The 21,205-nt window shown below is 40.9% G+C and overlaps 1 protein-coding gene across 1 annotated transcript; it reads right to left on the bottom strand.

Annotated features, from left to right (window-relative positions):
• Positions 1-10,532: 10,532 nt before the first annotated feature.
• Positions 10,533-14,229, bottom strand: LOC115146951 (four and a half LIM domains protein 1-like). The gene is made up of 6 exons (XM_065005048.1): positions 14,105-14,229; positions 13,726-13,840; positions 13,460-13,625; positions 12,860-12,922; positions 10,784-10,906; positions 10,533-10,687 (listed from the first exon to the last, which is right to left on the bottom strand). The coding sequence occupies exons 1-6, from the start codon at positions 14,227-14,229 to the stop codon at positions 10,533-10,535; spliced, it is 747 nt and encodes a 248-aa protein (XP_064861120.1).
• Between the last annotated feature and the right edge of the window lie 6,976 nt (positions 14,230-21,205).

The raw sequence follows: 21,205 nt of genomic DNA, 5'->3' as shown, positions 1-21,205 counted from the left end.
GCTCTTAGACTCCAACATGTCTGAGATGATGCTGATGATAGCTTCGCCCAGAGGTGGGGTCATCCAGCTGATGAAAACAATTGTTTTGAGTTTCCTCAGAACGGTATCAAGTTCAGTGCAGTTGAGTTCTGGATGGTCCTGCAGCAGGCTCTCTATAATCTCTACCACATCCATTGCGTTCTCTGAAAACATCAAAAGCATAATACATTGATTTTCATGGCCACAGACAAAAGCCGAAAGGTAGACGGTTTCTAATCCTAGGCTGGGCCCCCGTGGGGGGGGGTGTAACATATGGACAGTAAAGTTGTGTTCTAAATGGACATAGCAGAACTATTGAGGAACCCACCAGGAGTGACATCAATGTTGTCTAGGTCTGGAATGGTCTCAACCACAAATGGGCACTGGTGCAGATCTGGGATGCCCCAACTGACTGGTATACCCAACAGACTGTAAGTAGGAGTCATCCGCCCATAGTCCAGGTGTGGCAGGAGTCATCCGCCCATGGTCAAACAGATGAGAGACAGGAAGATTCAAGTCAATGAATGGAATATATTTGTGTTAGCTGCCTCGTAATTCAATCCACAAGGCATTTTAGAAGGCTCAGTAATAGTTATACAGTCCAGTGTTGTTAGCCATCACATATTTATCTCAATGGAGGCAAACAGGTGTCTCAGAGACAAACAATATCACATCCCTCGCAAACAGTAAGGCTCCATGCTTAACACACACAATAAAATGTATCATGGAAATGATTTAAATATTAGCTCTGCTCATGATGTCTAACAGATTCATGTTTTTATTGCAGGGCATGTTCCAGATGTAGTCATCAATTGATTTGGTTATAATCGTTCAATGCAAATATCCTTCTTCCAGTGTTAAAGAGAGACAGCTTGGTCAGTATGTTTCAGACAGCACACAGTCTCTGACAGCAAGATGAAATAGGCTATAAAATCAATGAGCCAGAAACAATGAGCTCTAAAACTAAACTGTGGGATGGCACGAGAGACAAAAAACAAATTTGAGACCACAAAAGACCATCATTGGTCATTTGTCATAAATAATCATAATGGACTACAGTATGTCAACTCGACAGCTTGTCTCACCAGAGCCTACTAGCTGTCTTGCTGGGGTCTCCCTGACATGGCAGCGTGGCAGTCTGGGGGGCCCAGGTGACCGGCCACACAAACAGGCCATGTCTGGTCTGGTGACGGTGCTCCAGACAACTCCCTGGTGGTGGAGCAAACAAGGAACACAAGGCATCAACGCCTGCACAATTCATAGGAACACAAGGCATCAACGCCTGCACAATTCATAGGAACACAAGGCATCAACGCCTGCACAATTCATAGGAACACAAGGCATCAACGCCTGCACAATTCATAGGAACACAAGGCATCAACGCCTGCACAATTCATAGGAACACAAGGCATCAACGCCTGCACAATTCATAGGAACACAAGGCATCAACGCCTGCACAATTCATAGGAACACAAGGCATCAACGCCTGCACAATTCATAGGAACACAAGGCATCAACGCCTGCACAATTCATAGGAACACAAGGCATCAACGCCTGCACAATTCATAGGAACACAAGGCATCAACGCCTGCACAATTCATAGGAACACAAGGCATCAACGCCTGCACAATTCATAGGAACACAAGGCATCAACGCCTGCACAATTCATAGGAACACAAGGCATCAACGCCTGCACAATTCATAGGAACACAAGGCATCAACGCCTGCACAATTCATAGGAACACAAGGCATCAACGCCTGCACAATTCATAGGAACACAAGGCATCAACGCCTGCACAATTCATAGGAACACAAGGCATCAACGCCTGCACAATTCATAGGAACACAAGGCATCAACGCCTGCACAATTCATAGGAACACAAGGCATCAACGCCTGCACAATTCATAGGAACACAAGGCATCAACGCCTGCACAATTCATAGGAACACATGCTATGTTTTCACATCAAATAAGGTCAAATCATTCATATCAAAGGGAAAAGCCATTCTCCACCGGTTTCTTTCTTCAACCTCAAGCCTCTTTTTTCCTAGACAGTAACAGAGTCCTTTCAGTTTCAGTTTATGGGTCTTGTTTCATTCAAGCAAAGCTTACATATATGACGGATCTCGATGTCCTTGCACTTGGTTTCTATGGTTATAAGGCCATTGGTGTATATCTTCTCCAGGAGGGTGCGGATCCTTGTCGTTGTCGCCTCTTGACTTGATGACGTTGTCACCTGCACTCGGAACAGGCAGCCGTGTCTGTGGATGGAAACTTCTGAGTTCAAATCCTCCAACCAAATAGTTACATATTGTTCACTCAATTTTATTATAAATGACATGCAGTGTTTAGTTGTCCTCAGTGTGTCTGACTCTCTTGTAATATTATTTCTATGTTTCTGTGATTATTTTCTGTGATCCTACCTTGACGTTTTGAGCAAGGAAGGCTGCAAGAAAGAATGACAGTGTTAAGTGCTAACAGACCCTGAATATACCCGCAGGTTAAAGTCATTTTCATTTTACAATGTGGAGATGTTAACCTCTTCCAATTACATTTCTTGCTGCCTCAACTACCAGGAGAGTCATTTGTATGTCCTTGGCCGATACATACCCTATCAGAATGAGTCGTGTTTGATCGTGGAGATGGATGGTGCACACTGAAACACAGAACACCTACTGATTTAGCTGCAACTTTGTATTCACTGTATCTGTTTATTCTTTAAAAACCTCTTAAGCATAGGACCCTTTTTTTCTCTCCAATTTTCGCCCAAAATGACATGCCCAAATCTAACTGCCTGTAGCTCAGGACCTGAAACAAGGATATGCATATTCTTGATACCATTTGAAAGGAAACACTTTGAAGTTTGTGAAAACGTGAACTTAATGTAGGAGAATATAACACATTAGATCTGGTAAAATAGAATGTTTTTTGTTCCATCATCTTTGAAATGCAAGCAGTGTATGTGCAACGTTTTAGACTGATCCAATGAACCATTGCATTTCTGTTAAAAATGTTGTATAAAGTCTGCCCAAATGTGCCTAATTGGTTTATTGATACATTTTCAAGTTCATAACTGTGCACTCTACTCAAACAATAGCATGGTATTATTTCACTGTAATAGCTACTGTAAATTGGACAGTGCAGTTCGATTAACAATAATTTAAGCTTTGTGCCCATATCAGATACGTCTGTGTCCTGGGAAATGTTATTGTTACTTGCATCCTCACGCTAATCACATTAAGCTACATTAGCTCAACTGTCCGACACACACACACACACACACACACACACACACACACACACAACGACCAATCATGTAGAGGTTAAGACGTTTGTATTAAGAGCTAGACAAAATCTCCCATGATTCCATTTCCGGGATATAGTGAGCGTTTTACTGATACGTACCTGTATGCCTTTCTCAAAAGCTGGAAGGTCAGAACAGACATCTCAGCAGGTAGAGTGCCATGCAGCTGAAAGTGTCAGAGAACAGGCAGAATAATTAGTAACCTGGATTAATCAGGAAAACAAGCATTTGAATGAAGAAATGCTGTCCTATCAGCACACATACCCAGTTCCTGATGGTCTGTCCCGGATCGTCACAGGACCCAATAAGGGTCACGTTCGCATCAACCTCAAAATATATGTCTGTAATGAAAGACAGTTTACGCCTCATGTCCACCAGATGCATCAACTCGTTGCATTCCGGTGGTAGTCATTCATTGTCAATGGAGCAGCTCTACATTGGGGATGCAGCACTAGGCTGCAGTGTGTTCTGTGTACCACACAAGTTCAATATTTTCAACTCTTGTTTTGCTTTATCGTGTTGTGGTATAAATGGAAGTACAGACACGCAGACTCCAACGAGCTAGCTTTTAGCTAGTTGAAAAGCGAAGCACATGTGCATCAAGTACGGAAAAGGTATATGGACGGGAGACATTTTAAAACAACTATATTTCAAGTCAAAAATCCTACCACATGCAGTAATTAGTTTGGTTGTGGATGGAAGAAGGGATGGACTGGATCCTTTCCTGAAACAGATGAGGAACACACTAACCTGAGAGTTTGCCACCAGTCGTGACACTAAGGTCTGTGGTTTTGTCAGAAGAGGCTTCAGTGACTATGTCAACGGGAGGAATGAGTGTGGCTTGGGGGAAGTCCTCTGTGGAAAAAGACAATCACTCTCCTCATAGACCTGTATTGGTTCTCCTCATCACAGTGGAACCATAGAACATTTACATCACACGTCTAGATCATCTATAAGACCAAGAGTTTGTCCTCCTGACCAGGAAAAACTCAGGGCCCTAATCACTTAGCAACTTCCTCTTTAGTCGTTATTTTCTCTTCAGAGGTGGGATTTCTTTTGAAATGCTTTGTGTCTTACCTACAGCGTTCACTTGGATGCTGTGGGGGTCAGCCATTAGTGTGAGATATCCAGAGTTCTGATGGGTGTTCAGCAAAAAAGAGACCTGTTTCTGCACTGTACTGACATCAGAGCTGGGGATCACGTTGAGGTGGACCAGGCAGTCAAAGCTATGTGGTGATACAACAATGATTAAACAACAACAAGCACAAGTCCTTTTATTCCCAAACCTATAGCTTCAATCAGCTCCTGTAAATGTGAGGTAGTGAGTATATTTCTTTGTAAATGTTTTGCCAATTGTAGTAGTGTCATAGGGACCATTTTCAAAAAGTGAAACTTATGAATAACAGCAGAATAAAGTATTTCTTACTTGTTAACACTGAATTCAGCCCGTTTGTCCTGGGGAATTAACATCGTAATACATGCTATCATCTGTGCTCAAAAAGGTGCACTGATCATCATCAGAATAAATGTTTAACTTTGTAATTGTTGTTACTGTATATTGTAGTATCATCATTCCATCGAGTTCAACACTTACCTGGACCTCTTCCTCGTATGTCTCACCAACACTGTCAACCGTGTGATCTGGCCTGCAGTAGAGATACACATGAGAAGAAGAGATGATATACTTGCATTGCATAAATCGATCCATGATATACCTGTAATAAATGTGTAATTGGGTCTTTTCTTACCCGGTTGACACAGACACAGAGACTCTGTACAAATAATATTTGTTGGATGGTAATATTTGTCTGAGCTGCAAGTAGATAAAGGTAATGGATCCATCAAAATAGAGCACATTACATGTGGAGAGTAATACTGGAATGATTGTAAACACTGTGCAACAGGAAGTGAAATGTGACCCAGTAGCTTACCCATTGATGTGCAAGGTCTCTGGCTTTGTATTTATCTGTACTGTTTCCATCGTAGCAGATGATGGCAATCTTGACTTTAACTTCATACAGAGACCAGGCTGACAGAAATGATGATAATGATGTAATTGATCAGAAGCAATGTATAATATACAAAACATAGCTTTGGTGTTTAGACCATTTACCTTCTGATTTGTGACTACTTGTCATCTACATATCTACCGAATGCACTGTAGAAGGACCATCTCTAACGACCTGAAAGTCACTGCAGAGAGCTTTGAGTTTGATGTTTAACACATGTTTAATGATGCACCCTGTGTTTGCACCATTGGATACGAGATCAATATTTGAACTTGGGTCCAGATACATAACAGGAACAGCAGAGGACACCGGAGAAATACAAAATGGCTGCTCATAGCTGACACCAATCAGTTTTCCCATAGAGAATTACATTAAAAATAAATGTACAGACAATCAAAATCTATATAAAATATAAATGGTCTCCTGTCTCACCACACTGTAGACGGGAGTCTGGGACTGGAGGACACCTCAGGGTAAGCCAGTCGATAGAATCCCAGCGCACCTCATCCCCCTCTGTGCAGCTCAGGTCAGACACCTGTTCAGGGGTGCGTGCATGTCCCCACATGCGGAACAGAGACAGACTCCCATTGAAGTTGGTACCGTTCTTCACATGCATCTCCCCTTGAACTACGTAGTGTGAGACGCCCAGCGTGAGCGTCCCGTGCGCGGCCAGCCTGCAGCAGGAGGGGGACAGGGGGGATCCCTTAGCATGGGCTGTAACATCCACACTGGTCCCATTGACGTAGAGGGCTGGCTGGTGAGACGCCCCAGACCAGGTTATACAGATGTAGGTCCAGTGGCCCAGGGGGAGGTGGAGGGGGGCTGACCACCTCATCCCAAACAGCCAGGTGTGGACCAGGCCCTGCTGACCCGCCAGGCCCAGCTCAGCCTGCAACCCGTCAGGGTGGCGGTACATGAAGGCTGTCCAGGCCGGCGTGCTGATGTGCTGCTGGAGGTGGACACACACACTGAGCTCCTCCAGGGCAGGGATGGAGAGGTCGGGACTCAGCTGCCAGTAGCTGCAATCCCCTGTAAAGTCAGCCATCTTCCCCCACAAGCTCACGCTGGAACACTCTGGTGTACATAGGGCACATGGACCACTGTCAGCAGGCACTTTTTATTTTGTCAATCGTTGTTGGTCGTACTTATCCTCCATATCTCCATTCATATCTTCACTCTCTTCCAGATACAGTATTTCTCCCCGAAAATTGGCAGCATATGGCTTGTTATTGATCAGTTGTGTGTGTAATTGAGCGTGAGTGCAGTGCAGTGCTGTGGCCAGCTGTTTACCTGGGTCCTGGGGAGAGGCACAGCTTAGTAGAGACACACTGAGAAGGAGATGGAGGAGTTTCTTACAAACGTTCATCACAGCTCTGAAATAAACATCAGTAACAGTAAGACCTGCACTCAAGCTTCTACTCTGGTGTTTTATATACATCTTTCAAATGTCATATTTGAAGATCTTATTTTGTAGGGCAAAATGTTCTTCTGTGTAAAGCCTATCAATCATTGTACACGCTTTACATTTGGACAAACACTTTCCAAAGGACAGTTTTCTAAGCTGCTATTAACCAGCACAATACAATATCTGAGAGAATATAGCAACTCTATTGCACTTTGTTATGTGTTCGCATATTGACTTTTGGTTATCATTGTTCCCACTGCCAAAGCCTTTAAGGTTGTTCCATATGATTTCAATCCCTTTCTGACTGCACCACTTCTCATTGGAAATAAACCTTCCATACATGTTCGCCCACGGTAGAAGTGGTCAGAAAGTGACAAAACATTCAGAGATGCTCAATGTTGACCCATTTTGCATAACCCACCCTACCATGGGACAACCATGTCTTCATCACTGGAAAAGATCAATCATTTTAAAAAGCTTACAAACACTTGTCAAACTGTTTAATTTATTTTACATTTTTTTCAAGAAATGTTCAAGTAGTTTGACCACAATTCAAATGATGTCAAACTCCACCATTTATATTTTTCAATGATAAAGACATGGCTGTCTCATTGTAGGGTGGGAAATGCAAAATGGCTATGGGACAACATATATGGAAGGGTTCGTTCAAATCAAAAGGGATGAAGTCAGAAAGGGATTGAAATCATATGGAATGACCCGTCATTGTCCAGTGTGTAACTCAACATGAGACTGGCCATAATTACAGTGATGAACATCTAGAATAATCTACAGCAGAATTAGACAACCATAAAATATTACAATTTATGACATGAATGAGAGATGACATTATGATTACAATGACATTGAGTTGGAAATGAATATACTAAACAGAGAACTGAGTTCGACATATATTTTATATCATATGAAGCATACACCCCCCCCCCCTCAAAAAAATAGTGTAAACCGCTGTCTTGGATTCAACTAACATTTTTGTTTAATCACAAATAAATGTACACATACTGAAAAACTTGGTCAACATCATTAAAGTGAAGTTAAAGTATAATTTTTAAAAGTCTATGATATAAATGGTCATTTGACTTACCAAATAATTAGGTGCCTGCAACAGGCAGATGATCCTGGTATATAGTCACTTAATGGATGGTGCTATTAACCATTGTATCTATTCCTAAATGGATGGGTGAGACCTGTAGTGTTCTGGTGTCAGTGAGACCTGTAGTGTTCTGGTGTCAGTGAGACCTGTAGTGTTCTGGTGTCAGTGAGACCTGTAGTGTTCTGGTGTCAGTGAGACCTGTAGTGTTCTGGTGTCAGTGAGACCTGTAGTGTTCTGGTGTCAGTGAGACCTGTAGTGTTCTGGTGTCAGTGAGACCTGTAGTGTTCTAATGTCAGTGAGACCTGTAGTGTTCTAGTGTCAGTGAGACCTGTAGTGTTCTAGTGTCAGTGAGACCTGAATTCGTCTACACACACCTTGAAACCCCATATATGACTGTGGCTCCACCCCCTCACGTCTTACCTCTGTTTTACATGGTGTGTCAGTGAATCCGCCTGTAGGCTGTATGTAAGATCTCTTCCCAGATTACTGCTCTTTCCAACCTTGAAATGAATGCATGTTTGTTACATTTTCAATCTCTTAGTTTTGATGTCATACACACTGTAAAGTGAAATGTCTGTTACTGGATTGATTAGGCAGCTGTCCATGGTGCTGATGATGAGCATCTGAATCTCAGGTTTTTTATTCAAATAAAATAGTATATACTGAGCCCAATATATGACAATGCAATTTAATTACGACAAAAGAAAAGCAGAGTCCTCCGCAATGTTTTGTGGAAATAATATATTATTTTATTCCTGATAACAAACCCACACAAATGCCATACCTGTCACGATAGCTATTATAAGTAATCGCTATGGGACATCATCTTCCCCTTTAAGACCTTTGAATGAACAGTTACAGTTGTGATGTACCCCAGGGTTGAAATGTCTCCTATTGAATATGACCCCAATCTTAACAAAGATACTTGAATACCCCACTGAATCAACCGATTCTAACCCAGATATTTGTATCCTACACTATCGCTGTAAAATTAAATGTAAAACAATTGCTTTCAGCGTAACAACCTGACACACTGGCATAGTAGGCCCACTGTGTCACGTTCGTCATAACTAGGAGACCAAGGCGCAGCGTGATAAGAATACAATCTTCTTTATTTACACGAAGAACACTAAACAAACTAACAAAACAACAAGACAATGATAAACAGCTGCCTCTGATTGGGAACCAATCTAGGAAACCATAGACATATAAACCCCTAGACATACAAAAAACCCTAGACATCACAAAAACTACACAAACCACCCTCGTCACACCCTGACCTAACCAAAATCATAAAGAAAACAAAGATAACTAAGGTCAGGACGTGACAGTACCTCCCCACCAAAGGTGCGGACTCCCGGCTGCAAACCTAAACCTTTATGGGATGGTCTGGGTGGGCATCTAACCTCGTGGCGGCTCTGGTTCTGGACACCGCCCCCCTTCTTTACACTGAGTCCTGTAGGGCCCGGGCTGGGGACCCTCGCTGCGTGGATCATCGCTGGATGTTCCGGACTGGGGACCGTCGCTGGAGGTTCCAGACTGGGGCCCGTCGCTGGAGGTTCCGGACTGGGGACCGTCGCTGGAGGTTCCGGACTGGGGACCGTCGCTGGAGGTTCCAGACTGGGGACCGTCGCTGGAGGTTCCAGACTGGGGCCCGTCGCTGGAGGTTCCAGACTGGGGCCCGTCGCTGGAGGTTCCAGACTGGGGCCCGTCGCTGGAGGTTCCAGACTGGGGCCCGTCGCTGGAGGTTCCAGACTGGGGCCCGTCGCTGGAGGTTCCAGACTGGGGCCCGTCGCTGGAGGTTCCGGACTGGGGCCCGTCGCTGGAGGTTCCGGACTGGGGCCCGTCGCTGGAGGTTCCGGACTGGGGCCCGTCGCTGGAGGTTCCGGACTGGGGCCCGTCGCTGGAGGTTCCGGACTGGGGCCCGTCGCTGGAGGTTCCGGACTGTGAACTGTCGCCAGACACTCTGGACTGGGTACTGTCGCCGGACGCTCTGGACTGGGTACTGTCGTCGGACGCTCTGGACTGCTGAAGTGCACTGTAGGCCTGGTGCATGGTGCCGGCACTGGTGGTACCGGGCTGGGGACACACACCTCAGGACACGCACCTCGTAATATCGCCGTTCCGCTTTCGCTGCCTCTAACTCCTACTTAGGACGGCGATACTCCCCCGGCTGTGTCCAGGGTCCTGCTCCATCTAATATCTCCTCCCAGGTCCATCTCCCCATTAAGCGGAAAGTGTTCCTCCTTTTCACGCTGCTTAGTCCTTGTTTGGTGGGTTATTCTGTCACGTTCATCATGACAAGGAGACCAAGGCGCAGCGTGATAAGAATACATTCTTCTTAATTTACACTAAGAACACTAAACAAACTAACAAAACGAACGTGAAGCTATAACACACGAGTGCTGACAGGCAACTACACATAGACAATAACCCACGAAATACCCAAGGAATATGGCTACCTAAATATGGTCCCCAATCAGAGACAACGATAAACAGCTGCCTCTGATTGGGACCCAATCTAGGAAACCATAGACATATAAACACCTAGACATACAAAAACCCCTAGACAATATAAAAACTACACAAACCACCCTCGTCACACCCTGACCTAACCAAAATAATAAAGAAAACAAAGATAACTAAGGTCAGGGCGTGACACACTGTTTCTGTTCCAAGTTCACCTCAGAGCTTCTTGGCACATTCTGAGCAGAAGATGTCCCTTGAGTTGGCCACAATGCACTTGCTAGCCACGCTCAGGGAACACTTCTTGCAGTTGAAGCAGTACTCATGCCAGGAGCTGCCCTCGTAATTCACCACATTGGTGGCTTTGCCGAAACCTGAAGGACAGAGAATAAACAACAAACAATTACAAATGTGTACAATCGTTCAATAATGGAATTTGTGTGTGTGTGTGCGTGTGTATTTGTTTTGACCTGTAATGGGGTTCTGGCAGCCGCTGCCTTTCTTGGCTACAGTAGTCTTGTAGCAGTTCACACAGAAAGCCTTCTCCTCATGGGAGGTAAAGCGAGTCCCGGGCCAGTGGCCTTTGACAGGAGCTGCAGAGAAAGCACTCCGAGTGCCATGGCTGCTCTTGGTAGTTCACTCCCTCTGTGGTGAGGGCCTAGATAGGAGGCAGGAGAGAGTCAAGTCAAATTTAGAGGGCGAATCCTCATTAGGGCAGTGTGTTTTGCGCAACCATTTGATATGCCTGGATTTGAACTTTTATTTACACTAAACAAAAATATAAACGCAACGTGTAAAGTGTTGGTCCCATGTTTCATGAACTGAAATAAAAAATCCCAGAAATGTTCCACATCCACAAAGAGGCTGTTTTCTCCAGCATCTTCACAAGGTCCTTTTCTCTTTGTTCTTTGATTGATTTGCACTTTTCGCACCAAAGTACGTTCATCTCTTGGAGACAAAACGCATCTCCTTCCTGAGCGTTATGACGACTGCGTGGTCCCATGGTGTTTATACTTCTGTACTATTGTTTGTACAGATTAATGTGGTACCTTCAGGCGTTTGGAAATTGCTCCCAAGGATGAACCAGACTACTGGAGGTCTACAATTTTTTTTGGAGGCCTTGGCTGATTTCTTTTTATTTTCTATGATGTGAAGCAGAGAGGCACTGAGTTTGAAGGTAGTCCTTGAAATACATCCACAGGTACACCTCCAATTGACTCAAATGATGTCAATTAGCCGGTCAGAAGCTTCTAAAGCCATGACATCATTTTCTGGAATTTTCCAAGCTGTTTAAAGGCACAGTCAACTTAGTGTATGTAAACTTCTGACCCATTGGAATTGTGATACAGTGAATTATAAATGAAATAATCTGTCTGTAAACAATTGTTGGAAAAATTACTTGTGTCATGCACAAAGTAGATGTCCTAACCGACTTGCCAAAACTATAGTTTGTTACCAAGAAAGTTGTGGAGTGGTTGAAAAATGAGTTTTAATGATTCCAACCTTTGTTTATGTAAACTTCCGACTCCAACTGTAATTGCAAAAGGATTTTCTAATGATCAATTAGCCTTTTAAAATTATAAACTTGGATTAGCTAACACAACGTGCCATTGAAACACAGGAGTGATGATTACTGATAGTGGGCCTCTGAACGCCTATTTAGATATTCAATAAAAAAATCAGCCATTTCCAGCTACAATAGTCCTTTTGTCACGACTTCCGCCGAAGTTGGCTCCCCTGCCTGTTTGTTTTGTCTTATTAGTTTCACCTGTGTTCTGTTGTACGGCTTAATGAGCTTCCCTATTTTAAGTACCTGTACCCGCCCTTGTTTTGTGTGGGATTGTCTTTATGTTACGTGTGTGCGTTTTAGGTAGAGGGGGATATCTTTTCGGAAACTTGGCACCCTGTGTTGTTGGGCTTCTCATTTTTGTGTGCCGTATTAAAGAGCACTTTTCACAACTGGAACTCTCTGCGCCTGATTCCTTCACCCACCTAGTCCCGCGTGACACCTTTACAACATTAACAACGCCTACAATGTATTTCTGATCAATTTGATGTTATTTTAATGGGGGGAAAATTGCTTATCTTTCAACAACAAGGATCCCAATCTTTTGAACGGTAGTGTACATAAAATTATATTTGTGTTCGTAGATTAATGTACTTCTGCCAGATTACTTTTATGAAGTTTCTGCGCTGACCATTGCGCTACGTTTTTGCCCATTGAATAATATTCAAAAAGTCTAAAAAAGTTCAAAACTACAAGGCTACTTGCTGAGAAACAACGCATCACTTGCATACCGTAAACAGGATGTCATTTATAGGGCAGAACAACTGATTTCTAACCAACCACTTTGGTCCAATTAGCTTATTTAAAATGGACATCCATCAATTATATCAAAGGATTTTGATCCTGTTGAAAAAAGTATCATCTTTACGTAACCTGATTACAGCTGACACAGATCCTGGCAAACTTCTTCTCGTGGCAAAGGTTACAGTAGATGTCGGTGCCTTTGGTCAGGGAGCTTTGAGAGTGGATGTTTTTTTACAGTGGAAACAGGTGAAGCAGTCCTCGTGCCACACGTCGCCTTTATACTCCACATTCTCGGAGCCTTTAGTGAAGAAAAATATTCACATTAGTCTCAAGGAAGGTTTAAAGGGGCAATTAGTGCGTCCATTTTGGGACTTTTAAATTGATTATGTATATCCATTGATTCTTGAAGAATAAATGCCTCATGCCTCAGTCATTCTCCATTAGAACCCAAAATATAAGCTTGTTTTACTCAATTGGTTGTAAACATAATTGTAAACAAACACTGTATACCCTCAAAACATCAATTTTATGGATGGTCAATCCTTCCATCCTAAGTTATGTCTAATTTGAAAGTGGTTACATTTCTCCAGCTCCATCCATCAGCTATTTACCAACACAGTGGCAGAATGCCTCTTTCTTATTGTTTGAACAGTAGATTGCCCCTTTAATGGAACTTAACTGTAATTTATTAAGAAAGTGTTTACTAATTACATCTAAGTTCACATAATGGAGAGTGTCTATAAAATGAAGTGTACAGTGGGTGTAAATATCACTTGCTGAATTTCATGTTAACTCATATCAGTGACAGTGAGTCTTAGCCCATAGTGCCCCCTACCGGCTAGAATGGATTTGTAGCAGGTGTGACAACGAGGGGCATCCTCTCGGGAGCTACACTTCCCACATATGATGCCGTCCTCCTTAGCACTGAAAGACTCCTTGGCTAGCGACTTGTAGCAGCGAAAGCAGTCTGCGTGCCAATAAGGGCCCTTATGTTGCAGCTCCTAAAGGAAGGAAGGAGAGTAACAGTTTTCTTCCTCAGATGCTTGGTAGACAGTGTGCACTCATAAACACATCTCGACAGTCAGTCATGAAAACACACACCTTGGAGTCGATGCCAATAGGGTGGCGGTACTCAGTGCAGGTGTTGGCACAGAACCGGTCATGGCATCGGACACAGACAGGCTTCTCCTCCTGTTGAACGTACTTCTTCCCGGCACTATTTGCAGTTCATACTGTCAGTCATGACAGCAGCAGCAGGGCAGCAAACACCTGAAAAACACACAGGTGTATATATATATATATATATATATATATATATTGAGCTGCTGCTCTGTTTATAACAAGTGGTATTTTTCAGGAACCATTGTCTGAATATAATGGTGTAGGTCTAAACTTTATGTCCTGCAGAGTACAACAATACAATTGAAAGCTATTAGATGTGGTGGTGTACTGTATGTGTTTAGAGAACACTTGCATTTACTTCTCATTGCCACAGAGGGGCAGTGTAATTCTAGGCTGCATCACATCCGGCTGTGATTGGGTGTCCCATATGGCAGCGCACAATTGGCCCAGTGTCATCCGGGTTTTGCCGGGGAAGGCCGTCATTATAAATAAGAATTTGTTCATAACTGATTTGTCTAGTTAAATAAAGGTTAAATCATATTTACAAAATCAAGTTCTAGCCAAAGCCACATACACTATATCCAGAGATGACCATGTTTTAGAACAGCTGCCATGTTAGCGCCTTCATTCTAAAAACATTTTGGTGATGTAACAATACTAGAGCGCTTCCGACAGTTCACTATGAAACGACCCACTGTAAACACGCAAAACAGAGCAGCGAATTTAACAGACGTTTTTATTGATTAGCATTCAGGATCATGTGTATCCAAGTCGGTACTCTGTTGTGGTCTCAATAAGTGGCATATTTGCTTTCACTGGACATCTTCATAGGTTTTGAAAACTATTAGAAATAAACAGCACAATGGGGAAGTGTCATCGATCCCTTAGCAACGGCTATGGAGGAGAAAGTGTCGCTCTCAGAACGTTCAGATAGAAACCGAATTGACCCAACTCTCTATATATACACTGTGTACAAAACAATAGGAACACTGTCATAATATTTAGTTGCACCCCATTTGCCCTCAGAACAGCCTCAATTGGTCAGAGCATGGACTCTACAAAGCGTCAAATTTCTGTTCCACAGGGATGCTGGCCCATGTTGACTCCATTGCTTTCCACAGTTGTGTCAAATTGGCTGGATGTCCTTTGGGTGGTGGACCATTCTTGATATACAGGGGAAACTGTTGAGCCTAAAAACCCAGCAGAGTTGCAGTTCTTGCAATTCTTGACACACTCAAACCGGTGCCCCTGGCACCTACTACCATACCCGTTCAAAGGCACTTAAATATTTTGTCTTGCCCATTCCCCCTCTGAATGGCACACACACACAATCCGTCTCAATTGTCTCAAGGCTTAAAAATCCTTCTTTAACCTGTCTCCTCCCCTTCATCTACACTGATTTGAAGTGGATTTAACAAGTGAAATCAATAAGGGATCATAGCTTTCACCTGGTCAGTGTATGTCATGGAAAGAGCAGGTGTTCCTAATGTTTTGTAGACTCAATGTATATGACTCGGGTTCTAGCTAGTTCTAGTCGTGTAGCTCTAACGATTTGAGGGGATGAAAAGGAACTGTGAACAAAGAGAGACTGAACACTATTCAATCACAATCTGTGTCTGGGCATAAACAGGTTAAGAACACATTGTGTGTACATTGTGAGTTACCAGGGAAAACATGCTGTAATATTTATTGAGGTGTTGATAAAATGCTATTTGTTCCATAGCTTTTAACTTTCCTGTTGTGTTCGTTTCATGTTAATTCATTCTGTGTTCCCGGTCCAAAATGACCGCCCCATTATAGCTGATTAGCTCATACAACTCGTTTTTGAGTAAAAAAAAAAAAGCATAATATATGGATTATTTTGACAAATACTCAGATGAAACATATTGTGCTATTTATCACAGACTACTTTGTGTCAAAGTTTAACAAGGACTCTCTCCTCACCAGTGTCATGATCAAAGATATGATCAAGAGGCTCACATACAGTATATTGTTTGGTCATTGTGCTGCCACAGAATTAATTGTGAGCAAGGCCTCAAAAAAGCTGCATATACCAGAGCTGTGATTATTTGTGAGAATGTCAACAGGTGTGGTTCCCGTGGGGGAAAGATTCTATTGGGGAAAGGTTCCCTTGGGGGTTGCCATGGAACCGAAGAAGGGGAGTGAGGTGTGTGTGTGTGTGTGCTCAAACACACATGCATGTGGGGGTCTGGGAGAGGAAGTGTGTCCATCTGATGAATGGGCATGTGCCTGAACTCAATTATATACACTAATTGTAGTCTCACCCATTCATTTCTAATGACTGGCCTTTTTTGACCGGGAACACGACAAGTGTACAAAAGTTAAATAAAACACCCTAAATTTGATGAAAATCATCCAAATGTATTTTGTGTGTTCAGATGCCTGTGGACAAAGTCATGGAACCTTATGACAATCAGATTAAATTAACTACATTTTCCTGAGAGAAACTTGTAAATCTGTCCAATTGGACGGAAACACAGCAGGAGGGTTAACAAGGAAGGACATTGGACTGGTATGGAGCACGGTTGCTTAGATGTGTAATCACAGCCAAACAAAAGGTGTACTGGGCATGTTCCTCCATTCATGGAGCTTAGCGTGAGCTGATATGACAGGCAGTGGTGTTGTAAAATGCAGAATAGTTTGTGACTGAGGGTTGAGAGGACATAAAAAAGTCTGGAGTCAATCCCCATGCTCCCCGACACCATAGATCAGGTATGGGGTGGTACGCACAATGCCGTTAAAAATGTGATTCACATTTAAAATATATGTTTACATGTATATCTAAAATATATATATAAAAAAAAAAATGTATCTTCACATTTTCAAACATTCCATTTATATTTTCTATACATTTGGGTGAGGTTTTTTTCTCGCCTGAGTAGCCTCGTTTCACTGCCAAAAATAAAATTAAACCATCTAGTTTTCAGCTAAATAACACAATGTCAAATACAGGTAGCCTAGTCAAATAATTAACATTCAATCACATTAACAGTTACTCTCACGAGGGAATTTCACTAGCGGTCCTTATGTAGCCAAACGTAGCTGCTGCTCATGTTGGTATCTGTACTGATGGCGCAAAAGCCATGACAGGGAGACATAGTGGAGTGGTAACGAGTGTGCAAGCAGTTGCTTCCGATGCCACTTGGGTAGACTGCAGCATCCACTGAGAGGCTCTTGCTGCCAAGGGAATGCCTGGCAGTTTGAAAAACATTTTGGACACTACAGTGAAAATGGTTAACTTTGTAAAAGCAAGGCCCCTGAACTCTCGTGTATTTTCTGCACTATGCAATGATATGGGCAGCGACCATGTAACGCTTTTACAACATACCTAGGTGCCCTGGTAATCAAGGGGCAAAGTATTGACACATTTTTTTAAATTGAGAGACGAGCTTAAAGTTTTCTTCACTGACCATAATTTTCACTTGTCTGATCGCTTGCATGATGACGAGTTTCTCACACTACTGGCCTATCTGGGTTTTTTCTTGCCTGAATGATCTGAATCTAGGATTACAGTGACTCTCAGCAAATATATTCAATTTGCGGGACAAAATTGAGACTATGATTAAGAAGTTGGAGCTCTTCTCTGTCTGCATTAACAAGGACATCACACAGGTATTTCCATCATTGTATGATTTTTTGTGTGCAAATGAACTCAAGCTTACGGACAATGTCAAATGTGATATAGTGAAGCACCTGAGTGAGTTGGGTACGCAATTATGCAGAGACTTTCCCAAAACGGATGACACAAACAACTGGATTCGTTATCCCTTTTATGCCCTGCCTCCAGTCCACTTACCGATATCTGAACAAGAGAGCCTCATCGAAATTGCAACAAGCGGTTCTGTGAAAATTGAATTTATGGCGCTGTTAAAATCACTGATGCCCTTTGCAACCACGTACCTATGTGAGAGTGGATTGTCGGCCCTCACTAGCATGAAAACTAAATACAGGCACAGACTGTGTGGAAAATGATTTAAGACTGAGACTCTCCAATACAACCCAACACTGCAGAGTTATGTGCATCCTTTCAAGCACACCCTTCTCATTAACCTGTGTTGAGTTATTCACCATTTTCGATGAACAAATAAGGTTTTATATGTAAGATGGTTAAATAAAGAGCAAAGTTAATGATTATTATTATATTATTATTTGTGCTCTGGTCCTATAAGAGCTCTTTGTCACTTCCCACAGATTGTGACAAAAACTCACATTCATTCTTATGTTTAATACATGTATCTTATAGTGTGTGTGGCAGGCTTACAAAATGGCAAAAAACAACATTTGAGAGTGCGCTGACCCTGGTGCTAGAGGGGTACGCAGCTGGAGGTTGAATGTTTGAAGTGGTACGGGACTATAAAAAGTTTGGGAACCACTGCTGTAGATCACAAATAGATGGAAAATAAATATTAGATTGTAGGGTTAGGATTAAAGAACATAAATATTAGATTGTAGGGTTAGGATTAAAGAACATAAATATTAGATTGTAGAGTTAGGATTAAAGAACATAAATATTAGATTGTAGAGTTAGGATTAAAGAACATAAATATTAGATTGTTAGGAACATAAATATTAAATAGGATTAAAGAACATAAATATTAGATTGTAGGGTTAGGATTAAAGAACATAAATATTAGATTGTAGAGTTAGGATTAAAGAACATAAATATTAGATTGTAGGGTTAGGATTAAAGAACATAAATATTAGATTGTAGGGTTAGGATTAAAGAACATAAATATTAGATTGTAGGGTTAGGATTAAAGAAAATAAATATTAGATTGTTAAAGAACATAAATATTAGATTGTAGCGTTAGGATTAAAGAACATAAATATTAGATTGTAGGGTTAGGATTAAAGATAAATAAATATTAGATTGTAGAGTTAGGATTAAAGATAAATAAATATTAGATTGTAGGGTTAGGATTAAAGAACATAAATATTAGATTGTAGAGTTAGGATTAAAGAACATAAATATTAGATTGTAGAGTTAGGATTAAAGAACATAAATATTAGATTGTAGGGTTAGGATTAAAGAACATAAATATTAGATTGTAGGGTTAGGATTAAAGATAAATATTAGATTGTAGGGTTAGGATTAAAGAACATAAATATTAGATTGTAGCGTTAGGATTAAAGAACATAAATATTAGATTGTAGGGTTAGGATTAAAGAACATAAATATTAGATTGTAGGGTTAGGATTAAAGATAAATAAATATTAGATTGTAGAGTTAGGATTAAAGAACATAAATATTAGATTGTAGGGTTAGGATTAAAGAACATAAATATTAGATTGTAGGGTTAGGATTAAAGAACATAAATATTAGATTGTAGCTCCGGTGGTCTTGTAGGGATTAAAGATAAATAAATATTAGATTGTGAGTTGTAGTTAATGGCACAGGCATTAAAGAACATAAATATTAGATTGTGTGAGGCAGGGTTAGGATGATGTAATGAACATAAATATTTAGATTGTCCAGGATCACGTTAGCGCTTAAAGATAAATCATTAGAAGAGAAGCTTGTTCAGGGGTTATCCGTCATCCATTAAATGATAAATAAATATTAGATTGATAGAGTTAGGTTATTAAAGAACATAAATATTAGATTGTAGGGTTAGGATTAAAGAACCCAACTAAATATTAGATTGTAGGGTTAGAAGGATTAAAGAAGAGAGTTAGCTTTAGCAGTGCGGAAATGTTAGATTGTCTTGAAACCTGAGTTTGGAGAAGGTCATTCTGAAAGAACAGAGCTAAATATTTTGGAGATTGTCAGGGATGAGTTGATGAGCGAGGTGAGGTAAGGGAGAAGGTCACCGGAGATGGTCTGGAGAAGAGAGGAGGGGATAGGGTCAAGCGGGCAGGTTGTTGGGCGGCCGGCCGTCACAAGACGCGAGATGTCAGGGTTAGGATTAAAGATAAATATATTAGATTGTAGAGTTAGGATTAAAGAACATAAATATTAGATTGTGGGGTTAGGATTAAAGAACATAAATATTAGATTGAGCAGAGGTTAGGATTAAAGAACATAAATATTAGATTGTAGGGTTAGGATTAAAGATAAATAAATATTAGATTGTAGGGTTAGGATTAAAACATAAATATTAGATTGTACATAAATATTATTAGATTGTAGCGTTAGGATTAAAGAACATAAATATTAGATTGTAGGGTTAGGATTAAAGATAAATAAATATTAGATTGTAGGGTTAGGATTAAAGATAAATAAATATTAGATTGTAGAGTTAGGATTAAAGAACATAAATATTAGATTGTAGGGTTAGGATTAAAGAACATAAATATTAGATTGTAGGGTTAGGATTAAAGAACATAAATATTAGATTGTAGGGTTAGGATTAAAAAACATAAATATTAGATTGTAGAGTTAGGATTAAAGATAAATAAATATTAGATTGTAGGGTTAGGATTAAAGAACATAAATATTAGATTGTAGGGTTAGGATTAAAGAACATAAATATTAGATTAAAGAACATAAATATTAGATTGTAGGGTTAGGATTAAAGATAAATAAATATTAGATTGTAGAGTTAGGATTAAAGAAAATAAATATTAGATTGTAGGGTTAGGATTAAAGATAAATAAATATTAGATTGTAGGGTTAGGATTAAAGATAAATAAATATTAGATTGTAGGGTGTCACGTTCTGACCTTAGTTCCTTTGTTATGTCTTTGTTTTAGTATGGTCAGGGCGTGAGTTGGGTGGGTTGTCTATATTCGTTTTTCTATCATTTGGGATTTCTGTGTTCGGCCTAGTATGGTTCTCAATCAGAGGCAGCTGTCAATCGTTGTCCCTGATTGAGAATCATACTTAGGTAGCCTGGTTTCACTTTTGAGAGGTGGGTGTTTGTCTTCCGTGTCAGTGTTTGTTACCACACGGGACTGTTTCATTTATTCACATTTATTGTTTTGTTCCAGTGTTCTGTTGTGTTTTGATTAAACATTATGGACACTTACCACGCTGCGCATTTGTCCTCCGATCCTTCTCGCTACTCCTCCTCAGAAGAGGAGGACAATATCCATTACATAGGGTTAGGATTAAAGAAAATAAATATTAGATTGTAGGGTTAGGATTAAAGAAAATAAATGTTAGATTGTAGGGTTAGGATTAAAGATAAATATTAGATTGTAGGGTTAGGATTAAATAACATAAATATTAGATTGTAGGGTTAGGATTAAAGAACATAAATGTTAGATTGTAGGGTTAGGATTAAAGATAAATATTAGATTGTAGGGTTAGGATTAAAGAACATAAATATTAGATTGTAGGGTTAGGATTAAAGAACATAAATATTAGATTGTAGGGTTAGGATTAAAGAAAAATAAATAAAACCCATATGACAACCCAAACAACCGAGACTGATTATAGCCGACATAAATACATCCATAAATACATCTCTTAATACATCCAGCTGTTCTTGTGCAT

Source organism: Oncorhynchus nerka, linkage group LG19, assembly GCF_034236695.1.
Source record: "Oncorhynchus nerka isolate Pitt River linkage group LG19, Oner_Uvic_2.0, whole genome shotgun sequence".
Taxonomy (NCBI): domain Eukaryota; kingdom Metazoa; phylum Chordata; class Actinopteri; order Salmoniformes; family Salmonidae; genus Oncorhynchus; species Oncorhynchus nerka.
The sequence above is the reverse complement of the archived record's forward strand: the minus strand, read 5'-3'. Positions and strand labels throughout refer to the sequence as shown.

Excerpts from the sequence above, each read along its gene's own strand:
- LOC115146951 (XM_065005048.1), bottom strand. The coding sequence starts at position 14,229 with ATGACGGCCTTCCCCGGCAAAACCCGGATGACACTGGGCCAATTGTGC. Across the intron at positions 13,626-13,725 it reads CTATTGGCATCGACTCCAAG|GAGCTGCAACATAAGGGCCC; the intron begins GTGTGTGTTTTC and ends TCCTTCCTTTAG. Across the intron at positions 10,907-12,859 it reads CTGCTTCACCTGTTTCCACT|CTCCTGTCAAAGGCCACTGG; the intron begins GTAAAAAAACAT and ends CTTTCTCTGCAG.